Below are 12,070 nucleotides of genomic sequence, written 5' to 3'. Positions count from 1 at the left end.
ATTTATTTCCCAGCCATCCCCCTCAAAACACACCGTCACGTTTCTGTTTATTCATGGGCGCAGGTGTGTTCCAGAATCAGGTATTTTCATTGTTTTGCAATGCTTGTATGGCGAAGGAAGACCAAAAAACAACACCGAAATAAACATTACTGTCAAGATTTAGCACTGTTAGCTTTTATAAATAAAAATTGTGTGTGCAATAGACGTGTTTAATTAAGTTATGGCAGCCTGTTTGTGTAACCTGAAACCTGCCATTTTATATCAAGTGTATACACTGCATGACATGGCTGAGATATGGCTCCAGTGCAACCTGACATTTGTTGATTCAGTGTCAACTGTCTTGACGGATTCGAAACCGAATTAGACGACCTTCTCTTGAGCCACCTTTATGAGATCACTGTCAACAGCATCCCTTGCTCTCGTATCGGATCAGCGAACAGGTGAGGTTCAACAATGGTTTGTAATTTTCAGGCCTTTTCAAGTCCAATTGTGGATTAAGGCCTCCCTTTCCCCATGTTGGCCATGGGATTTATTTGATTACACTTCACCACATTGGTCAGTGTGGGTTGGCGAAGTTAGGTTGGCCAGTACATGTTCTCATATAGCTCACCACTCAGGTCAGCCGTGGCTGGGATTTGAACTTTTGTTTCTGTGTTCATAGCAGTTTTCTAATCACTGCTCCACCCCAAAATTCAATACGTATGGAATCACTATGTCATCGTTAGAGTTGTTAATTGGTCAACACGCTCACATATTGAGTAAGCTTCATGAGATCTACTTGAATTTTTGGACAATACCCATATCACACCATTGATAACCCTCTTTGCACGGAACCTAATACAAATCGGAGGGATGTCCCATCGAAGGTAGGAAATATGAAGTACCTATTCGATAGTATTGTAATACAAGCGAAGTGAGTCCAACTGAGTTGCAGACGTTGTCTTGGGAGCAACACGTTTTTATTAAACTCTTAGCACAACATACTCCAGGCTATTAACACAAGACACTCCAGGCTATTAACACAACATACTCATGGGGGGGGGGGGTGACCACCCAACGAACCACGCTACGGCGGAAATAGACACGGTTCCACAATCCCGGTCTGGACCACGTGGCTGGAGGCTTCAAGCTCGACGTGGATTTCCTGCCTCTCCAACAGTAAAAACCCCGAGCCCCTCTCAGGGCGCCCTTTATATCGGGCCAGGCTGGGGCTGGCTCACGCCCCGCCCACCTTCTCGGTCTCTCTCGCCTTTGCCCGAAGGCACTCGAGAGCTCTTCCCGGACCACGTGACCACCCATTGGCCCCCTCCAGTATCGTTCTGTCACGTGTCCCCAGGTCAGCCAGAGTATCATGCCCCCAACGTAACCCCTAGCTGGCTGACACTCTCGCTCTCTCAACGGGAACCCGCACCGCACGCTGTGCGTGGTGCCACCACGCTTAACCAGTGCTCACCCAAGCCCCCACTAGGGCTGGTACTACACCCCGTGTCCGGGGTGTACACACAACCGCAGACATCCCGCCGTGGCCTCGCAGGCCCGGCACCACACAGTGACATTCCCAGTCACTCCACAAGCATTAAAGTTAAACATACAGGTAAAGAGTTTACAGCAATGATTAGCAATGATTAGTGCCGTATAGTCCCAGCAGGGCTTATATAACCAGCATCTATATTTATCCTGGAGAAATCCCATGAACTATGAAGCTCTTTGAAATGTCCAGTGATTTTTCCAGATGCCCAGTACTTTCTATAAAATAGCATTACTGTTTCATAAATGTGTGACATGGAGCAATTATTTTCTGATTGGGAAAAGGTGGAAGCCTATCAGAAAACAAACAATTACAATGCTAAAGATTATAACAATGTTTTGTAATGCATAAAACAATGGGTTTAATATATTTAGCACAGATTAAAGTTGAACATTGAAAATTTGCCTTCATTTATATTGCTGCGACTTTCCCCCCTCCCCCCAATTTCTCATTCTGAAAGCATTCTGTCCACCTTCCACAGGCGCCGATGCAAGTATGAGATGTGTGAATTTCCATACTTAGTATGCCAAGTGCCATATATCATGGGGGGACGGGGGGGCTGTCGCATTAAATATTTTCTTTAATTACAGCAATAGGTGTTGAAACGTGCGTGTACAGGTAGCTGCTTGCACACGTAAGCTGCTAAAGTGCAGGCTTTGTTCAGCTGTTCTCTTTAAGTAATTCATCGAAATATTCCGTGCGTAAGAAAGTGCCACTGGATCCCTGCTGCTAATCCTAGCGAGAGAACGGCGGCAATTTCGCGTGAGCTGCTGAACAACTCGCCGGAGATTTTTCTATTGTTACGAAATAGAGGAAACGGTGTTTGGCGAGCTAATTTTGTGTTTTTTAATAGACCGACGACGCGACAAATTAGAGATGCCACCGTTTAGTTCATAGTCTTGATCGTTGACCTCGGCACGTGATGACCTTGACAACGAGATCACTTGACTGTTGACGACGATGATGACGACGATGAAATTCAGGACGAAACCCAGCCCCTTTTCTGGGGAATATACACGATCCCATTGTAGATTTAATCGGTGCGGTTTTTAATTTCTGATTTCGCAACTCGCGTACAATGAGAAAAGCCTCGGGGAGAAAGGGTACACGCCGGCACCCCGTTTACGATGGACTGCTGCGCTCTGACTCAATGAGAACTGCAGTCATCGGTGCCTTTTCACAACCCACTCCCTGACACCGCTCTCACGCACGACACTGGCGACGTCACCTCTACCTGGCCACCATATATAAAGAGAGAGCAGAGGCCAGACTGGTACCCACTCACCTTCCCCACTGCTGCGCTTGAAGCAAGGTGAGCTGCATATTCGTGCGTGTGTCCTCACCTCTTACACCAGACTTACGACCTACATTCTCTCCTCTTGTCACGCTAGGTTGAAAAACTCATTTGGTTAGAATAGATTTTTTTTTGTGTTTTAGTTTTGTCGTCCCCTCCCCTTGGCTACGTACGGTGCGAAAGAAATGCAACATACATTCACGAGTTACATATTCTAATAACGGCTCGCACCATTTTTTCCGCCACTTTTTTTGCGCCCTCTTTGCTTTTCTTACTCCATCCAAATCTTCTCCCCTTTATTAAATGCACTGCATTAATTTTTGCACAGCACGGCACAATTCACCACTTGCGTGGGGTCACATTGATGCCTGTTGTACATTTGGAGTTTGCGTGTCTCTCTCGCTCCCCGTGGTCGCGTGTATTTTCCTCCGTGTCGTCCGCTTTTTCCCCTCCACATTTAGAATGAACATCACGCGTTTAGAGTATTTGACTGCTCTACATTTTCACATGATAAGCCACCTCGTTCAGCTATCATTTGTTGAGGCCAGGTCGTTTTGAAAATAGCTATATATCTTAGTGGGGCTTGCCTAGTAAAATAAACAAAATGTGTTTATAGTTTTCCTGTGTGCAGCCACGCCACTACTTAATATTTCCAACTGATATTGTTTTGAATTCCTCCTCGGGTATTTGGTCTGAATTCTGTCCCGAATGTTTATACGCTTCCTCTGTAATATATATATAAACACATATATAAACTCACTTCCAAGACGTCTTTTGAAGAGAGTTGACCCTCTACAGAGGCTCTCTAGAGCTCCATCTGTTGGAGACCCTTCCACCAAGCAGTCGCATGAGACGAGCAGTCGCCTGGATTGCACATTTACCTGCTGTGAATTAAAACTCGTCGTGATGATGATTTATAACAACAATTAATTTTCGATTTAAAGCTTTCGTGACTGTATGGATTCATATTCTTGATTCTTTCGGTAAAGTCACGTAGAAGGGAAATAATAAAATAATAAAAATTAAACATAATAAGATAAAATTCTCACGACGTTTCGGTCACAACGCAAGTAGCCGCTGCCAAGCTTAGCAGTGTTCATTAGGACGCTGTCTTCCCGACAGCCCTGTTCTTCACCTGAGGACAGCTGCTTGCGTTGTGGCCGAAACGTCGTGAGAATTGTTTCATTTTTATTATTTTATTATTTCCCTTCTCCGTGACTTTACCGAAAGAACCAAGAATAACAATTAATTTGCACAGCGCGTGGGTTGAAATTGTTGCATTAGACTTGAAGAGCCTTTTGGATGTAAGCGCTGCATCGCCAACGCAGTGTCTCGTAAACGTTGCGTGTGTGTGCCCTCTTCAAGAAGGATATCACGCGCAACGCGCACGCGTGTGTCCGCAGGTGCGCGTGACATCAAACGAGCCACAATGCGTCTACTCGGAGCAAACTGCACGCTCCCTCTCTTCGTCTTCATCCTCGCCATCCTCCTCGCGCGCTCACGTAAGGAGGATAACAACAACAACAACAACAAAACACAAATACAAAGATCCCCCGTAATAGCCTGAGCGGACGGTATCTGCTTTTGCATGGAAGGTGTATTGGTGGTGCGGTGCGATAGAGCGCAGGCATTACCACACCAGCATGGATGTACAGTGAGGGAAACAAGTATTTGATCCCCTGCTGATTTTGTACGTTTGCCCACTGACAAATAAATGATCAGTTTATAATTTTAACGGTAGGTTTATTTGAACAGTGAGAGACAGAATAACAACAACAACATCCAGAAAAACGCATGTCAAAAATGTTATAAATTGATTTGCATTTTAATGAGGGAAATAAGCATTTGACCCCTCTGCAAAACATGACTTAGTACTTGGTGGCAAAACCTTTGTTGGCAATCACAGAGGTCAGACGTTTCTTGTAGTTGGCCACCAGGTTTGCACACATCTCAGGAGGGATTTTGTCCCACTCCTCTTTGCAGATCTTCTCCAAGTCATTAAGGTTTCGAGGCTGACGTTTGGCAACTCAAACATTCAGCTCCTTCCACAAATTTTCTATGGGATTAAGATCTGGAGACTAGGCCACTCCAGGACCTTAATGTGCTTCTTCTTGAGCCACTCCTTTGTTGCCTTGGCCGTGTGTTTTGGGTCATTGTCATGCTGGAATACCCATCCACGACCCATTTTCAATGCCCTGGCTGAGGGAAGGAGGTTCTCACCCAAGATTTGGCGGTACATGGCCCCGTCCATCGTCCCTTTGATGCGGTGAAGTTGCTCTGTCCCCTGAGCAGAAAAACACCCCCAAAGCATAATGTTTCCACCTCCATGTTTGACGGTGGGGATGGTGTTCTTGGGGTCATAGGCAGCATTCCTCCTCCTCCAAACACGGCGTGTTGAGTTGATGCAAAAGAGCTCCATTTTGGTCTCATTTGACCACAACACTTTCACCCAGTTGTCCTCTGAATCATTCAGATATTCATTGGCAAACTTCAGACGGGCATGTATATGTGCTTTCTTGAGCAGGGGGACCTTGCGGGCGCTGCAGGATTTAAGTCCTTCACGGCGTAGTGTGTTACGAACTGTTTTCTTGGTGACTATGGTCCCAGCTGCCTTGAGATCATTGACAAGATCCTCCCGTGTAGTTCTGGGCTGATTCCTCACCGTTCTCATGATCATTGCAACTCCACGAGGTGAGATCTTGCATGGAGCCCCATGCCGAGGGAGATTGACAGTTATTTTGTGTTTCTTCCATTTGCGAATAATCGCACCAACTGTTGTCACATTCTCACTAAGGTGCTTGGCGATGGTCTTGTAGCCCATTCCAGCCTTGTGTAGCTCTACAATCTTGTCCCTGACATCCTTGGAGAGTTCTTTGGTCTTGGCCATGGTGGAGAGTTTGTCATCTGATTGATTGCTTCTGTGAATAGGTGTCTTTTATACAGGTAACAAAGCTTAGATTAGGAGCACTCCCTTTAAGAGTGTGCTCCTAATCTCAGCTCGTTACCTGTATAAAAGACACCTGGGAGCCAGAAATATTTCTGATTGAGAGGGGGTCAAATACTTATTTCCCTCATTAAAATGCAAATCAATTTATAACATTTTTGACATGCGTTTTTCTGGATTTTGTTGTTGTTATTCTGCCTCTCACTGTTCAAATAACCCTACCATTAAAATTATAGACTGATCATTTCTTTGTCAGTGGGCAAACGTACAAAATCAGCAGGGGATTAAATACTTTTTTCTCTCACTGTAAAGCGTTTTAATGTAGAACCAATGGCTTCCTTATACCAATGCGAAAACCCACCTACAATTTTACCAAAGACGAATATCTCATATCGGCTTAACATACTGTTGGGGCGCGGCACGCGAGGGGGTGGTGGGTGGGCAACACCACACGCGGCCGCCTTTGTCTCACCCAGTGGCGGCGTTTACATACCGCACCAAGTACTCTTTTGAGGCTGAGTCGACCTAGGGGGCCGGTTCAGACGATCGTCACTGGCGTTGGCTGTTAGCGGCAATCGAACTCGGGTTGCCGCTTTCAGAGCGCAGCGCGCTAACCGTTACACGCGTTTCCCCCCCTTAGGAATCGCATGTGTGAACGCGTTGGCATGTTGGGTGTTCCCTGTTTGTGTGAGCGTGTTTGGCGTGCTCCATTTGTGTAATGGCATTGCGGTTAAACAGAAAACCCAACACGTTGGCAGGGAGAAGCACGGGAAAGACAATGCTGCTTGTTCTGTTTTTTTACGTTCTAAGGCAGTAATTTTTTAAGAATGCAATTTTAGTTTTTGATGCGGGTGGCTTATTCGTGACGGTCGGTAATGAGCGAGCACACGGTCCAAGTGGGAGGGAGGGAGGGACGGAGGGACGGAGGGGAGGTTTGCTCCCTGCACCCTTCAGCCACCGCTAATTGCACTGGCAGCTCATTACTGCGTCGATCAATAGTTTTAGTTTTTTTTTTATCTTTTTTACAAATTGGCCGTTGAACAAGATTCTTCATCCGTGGCTGCCTGTGCGATGATTTGGCTATAAAACGAAACAAATTTGGTTTATTTTGGTCGATTGGTTGCAGTGGTGTCTAATGTGGGTACACAACATTCACAAGGCGACTTGCTTGAACACCTTCTCCCCCTGCCTTCCATCGCATACAAGGTGCGCAACATGACGGACGTTAATTAATGTATTCATTATTATAGGGGCATTGTTTTTTTGAGAATCGGTGAAGAACCAGGCGAAGTTGGTAAAATTGCAGTGCTTCATGTGCACAATCGTCGTTGTCCACTTTGCTCGTGCGTTTCAGTAAATTCTCCTACTATTATTGAATTGTTACAATGGCCAAAATAGCATTCATTCACACGTCACATCAACCAAAAATACGGGACTTTAAAAAACAATTCCAACTGACATTTCCTTTCAAATTTCTCGCCAGCTGAAGTCACGGACGTGTGCTAAACGGCAGCTTCGCGTTTTTGTTTCTCTCTCTCTCAGAGGGAACAGAAAGCACCTGCAGTATATCGGAAAATATCAACAGACCCGTCGGCCTTTTCTCGAGCACTGTCCCCACGAATTTGGGCCTGGGTTTTGGGGAACTTGGCCGCACGCACGCACGCACGCGTTTGGGGCAAAGGAAATGTTAGCGGATCCGGAGCGTTTCGCTGGACACACGCTCCGATCTACACGCACGCACGCACGCGTTCGCACGCGGACAAGGAAATGGTTTCAGAGTGGTTGGAAACGTTAAATGAGGCAAGGGTTGGTGGGTCGTCCCGAGATTTGTGGACCTCGCGAGTGCTCACTGGGCCCCAAGGTGGTCAGATGGCAGCACAGCAAGTTGGTTGATTGTCCCGTCCATGGAGACCCCAACACCCAAAAAATTAGTCATCGTATGTCAATTCTATTTTTTTAAAGAAATAATTATTGCATTTCTGTTTTGATACGTTTAATATAATGAAGAATTAATGCTTTTTGCGATGTATTTCCTTTCCTAAGATGCTTATTTTTTACGAATTTTCCCCCTATCTGAAATTTCCTCAACGTATTTGTGTAACGAGGTGGGTGTGAATGCAAGCGATCAGGACTAAGAATCTCAATTGCGAGGATGACCCGGGTCGCCAAAACAACAAAAGCAAAGGAATAAAAGGGGGGAAAAAAACGCGCAACAATAAAGCAAATGCTAATTCTGAGCAAATAAAAAACAACCAACGAAACAGACATCACGGGAAAAAAAAACCCCGGCGTTGTATCTTGCTGGCGCAACTCATTAGATGTACAGGTGCCTGTACAAATACGTTGACCGGCCAGCCTGCACTGACCCCGTGCATAATGTGAAGAGCGCCGTGCACCTCGCCATGGGTTCTCGTTACCGCTAATAGAGCGGCCAGGTGAAGAATCTCACCTGGACGCTCGCACGGTTGCCATGGTGATCCCAAGGTACGTGCGAGTACGTCACCATAGCGACGGGCTCCCTGGGCGCACACAACAACAACAACAAAGACAAAGATATCCTGTGTAGCCTTGACAGACTGCTGGGGGCAAGTGCTGTTAGCGAGTAGCACCGATGAAGGCCGGCACGGCACACGAGGGGGTAGGTGGCCAGCACCACGCCCGGCCGCCTTTGTCTCCTTAGTGATGATGTTGACACATCGCACCGGGTACTCATTTTGAGGCTGAGTCGACCTAGGGGATGTCCAGAACCGATTCAGATAATCGTCACTGGTGTTGGCCGTGAGCGTGAATCGAACTCGGGACCGCCGGGTTGATTGTGCAGTGCGCTAACCGCTACGCCACCGCTCCCCACACACACATGCATAAGCCACACACACACACCATTGCACTACCCTCCCTGTGGAGGGCGACATTACAATTGTGTGTGTATGTGCGCATCTACTTTGTGCACCTAGCCTGGCACAAGCCCTGTGAGGATGTTGTTTGTTGTTGTTGTTGCGCATCTACTAAACAGACGCGCACCACGCTCAAACGCACTCACACAAATGCGAATAGACACACCTGGGCCTAGGTAGGTCAAATGTCTCCTGCGTAGATAAAATGAGTACCACTTTGTGGCGAGTTCAGTGGCTGCCTTCATCCAGCGGTGGATTGTAAAAAAATTAATTCAATGAGAGCATCACAATGGCAAGTGTATCTCTGAACATTTGCACGATATATTTATACTGTACAAGTGTTTCAAGACATGTAGCATAAAAAATCACGATGTAAATACTGTTATATGAAATCGAATTTTTTCATGTTTTTCATCCACAGATGGACAGGATCAGGGCACTAAAGAGACAGCAAACAATGGGCTGTCCAAGAAGGGAAATATTCCTGAGCAAACAAGTCAGGTACCATTGATACCAAATCAGCAACATCCACATATGAATCAGACCACCGCAGTACAGCTCAATGAGGAGCAACGGAGCAACGGAAATCCAAACCAAAACCAGCCAAGTGAGAGTAAAACAAAAAGAGTGGTAACGGATCACAGCAATACGACGCAGGAGCCACCAACTCAGGGCCAACCGAATCAAGGACGTCAAAATCAGGGGCAGCAAAATCAGGGGCAGCAAACCCAGGGGCAGCAAAATCAGGGGCAGCAAAATCAGGGGCAGCAAACCCAGGGGCAGCAAAATCAGGGGCAGCAAAATCAGGGGCAGCAAAATCAGGGGCAGCAAAACCAGGGACAGCAAACCCAAGCATTGAACAAACCAGGGCAGCAGGGTCAGTCTTCACAGGGCGGCAATCCCAACGGGGGGAGTCCACCAGCAGCAATGCTGGATATGCCTTTGACTCCGGGAAAACCTCTGAGCAAGAAAGATGATGACAACATCGTAAGTGTTTTTGTTTACGTACGAGTATTCACAATGTTTTGGACATAATGTGATAAAAAGATGTAATGTTAACAATTTGTATATTTGACGTGCTTTTTTGTTCTTTTTGCTCCGTGTTGTTTTTCTTCACATATATATTTTTCAACGAATGTTGTTTCAAATGCTAACATCATTATAAGTTTCAAAACACGTACCGCCTACAAGTATTACAATGCGCATTGTCATTGGATCATTGCAATGAATACACACACCATGGAAAGCAAATGGGATGTGCAAAGAGGATGAGAAGACTGAAGATTGTAATGGACGTGATTCCCTTGTTATTCGCGACAAGGGAGATGATCGTTAATAGCAAATCTCGCTGATAATGATGTTGACCGGCAAATATCGTACGCGCAGCATCTGCAGATTCTTCAAAAGCTTCTATAAGTTCTCTCTCTCTCTCTCCTCTCTTTCATCACTTTCTCTCTCATCACTTTATTTCTCCCTGTTTCTCTCTGATGGAGTCGTGTCGAGTTCCAGATGTGATTCGCGGATCACCAAAATCGCGGATCGCAAGTTCGTGAATAACGAGGGAATGCAGTAATCATCTCATCTTTTATAAATTGCATCACCCCAGCAGAGTTACCAGATATACGTCTGCACCGATAATGGTACAATTTCAAAAGTTTTAACTTTATGATTTCTAATTTTAAAAAAGGTGAATTGCACAACTTTTCCGTAGATAGGCGTTGGCAGAAACTTCGCACGAGGCTACCACAGTAATGAAAATGTCCAAAATCATTGATACGGTCGATTAAGTTGTTGGCCACGATAAAAAAACGGTGTGTGTATACATAATAATAACGCACACGTTGTGGAAATATTTTCAAACCATAACTGTAAACCTCTGTGGCCCGCACCGTGGCTGTACTCATACCCTCTAGGCAGGATGCGGGTTTTTATTTCTGGATGGCCTCCAGAGGACAGAGTCACATCGCAGTGAATATGCAGCGTGGGTTGCCAAGGGGATTTGTAAAACTTCAAAAAAGATTCAACGCCCAGCTTTGCCAAAGATTGTGTAATTGTGACCCTACGTGTGACGGCGATTTTACGTAATGATCGGCGATATTGGAAGGGTGACATTTAGAGGTGTAGCGATCACTTATATTATGGGTGGCAGCAGGTACAAAAAGAGAATTAAGAATTAATGAGCATACTTGGAGAAAGCCAAGTTGTGTTACTTGCACGTGAATTGTGAATTGAGAACACTGTGCAATGTTTTTAATGGGAAAAGTATAAGTACAAAACGCCAAATAAAACAACGAATGAAGTACATCAGCAATTCGACCACTCGGATGCAACTGGGAAGAATATTCAATGTAGAGTTCGTTCTTGAGTGAATATCATGGACAGATTAGGTACAAAACCCAGTTTAATATTACGGTGGGGTTTTGTGTGTACTGTCATTGGTGAACCAGGCTAGGACATCAATTTTCTGTTCTTGAGAACACAGTTTAATTATGGATGGAAAATATATGATTAAATTATTAATTACGGGGATTGATTCGAAATCTGTGAACGGAAATATCGTCTCATCACAATTGAGCTAATCATTTCAGAATGAACAATGTTCAATAGATTTTTTTTAAAGAATTAAAAGTTTGAAAATGTCACAGGGGACTGATTAAAATGTTGGCAAATCTTGCTTTTCATCCTAATTGTCTTGAAAACTTATCTTCACACTCTTTACCATAATGAGCACAAATCGACAAGCGCATGGCATTTACCATTTTTCATCATCACAATGTGAATCCTGCCCATGAAGGAAAAACACTGCATGAAAGTAGCAAGGCACCAGGCAATGCGCATTAGGAAACACACCACATCTTCCGTGCGTTTAGCTTAACTCTGTCGAACTTTGTGTCAACCGAGCCAACGGACTACGATGAATGCGCGCGTGCTCGTGCTGTTCTTTGTGCATAGGGAACGCCGAGCGGCTAAAACGCAGCAAGTTGGCACAGTAGGGGGGGGGGGGGGGTCAGGCACAGCTGGTACATCTACCAGTCATCTCAGTCAGTCAACTCATGGGAAACCACCTGGGTCTGTCCCGCGACCTCCTTTTCAGCGAGTCTTCGACACTTCACGTGACCTCGAAAGTGCACCTGGCCTGGCACAGGCGCCGTGGCCGCCACCTAGCGACGAATGGCGGCTGCTGTTGTTGTTGTTGTTTGTTGACGTTTTGTGCGTGCGTCGCGTGTTGCGGGTGCCAGCTCGCCCGAGCTCTACGCGCGCCCAACGCGCAGGAGGCTGATCGCATCCTCGCCGAAGGCGCCGCGACGTTGAAGGACATCTTGCCGTCATCGCTGCGCAAATTGCCCGCCCCCGCTGACAACGCCACGGTGCTGGATACCATGTGAGCGGGTGTCCTAAGGGGCCATCCA

General features: G+C 45.9%; 1 protein-coding gene across 1 annotated transcript in view; it reads left to right on the top strand.

Moving 5' to 3' along the window:
• The first annotated feature begins 2,799 nt into the window (after nt 1-2,799).
• The window catches only part of LOC144719133 (otoancorin-like), a 56,095-nt gene continuing 46,824 nt past the window's right edge, over nt 2,800-12,070 (top strand). The window contains exons 1-4 of the mRNA XM_078594997.1: nt 2,800-2,840; nt 4,226-4,324; nt 9,082-9,647; nt 11,900-12,042. Coding sequence (XP_078451123.1) covers nt 4,252-4,324; nt 9,082-9,647; nt 11,900-12,042 — 782 coding nt within the window. The 5' untranslated portion in view covers nt 2,800-2,840; nt 4,226-4,251. The remainder of the gene's footprint in view (nt 2,841-4,225; nt 4,325-9,081; nt 9,648-11,899; nt 12,043-12,070) is intronic.

This window comes from Lampetra planeri, chromosome 5 (genome assembly GCF_965212315.1).
Source record: "Lampetra planeri chromosome 5, kcLamPlan1.2.h2, whole genome shotgun sequence".
NCBI classification, from domain to species: domain Eukaryota; kingdom Metazoa; phylum Chordata; class Hyperoartia; order Petromyzontiformes; family Petromyzontidae; genus Lampetra; species Lampetra planeri.
The sequence above is the reverse complement of the archived record's forward strand: the minus strand, read 5'-3'. Positions and strand labels throughout refer to the sequence as shown.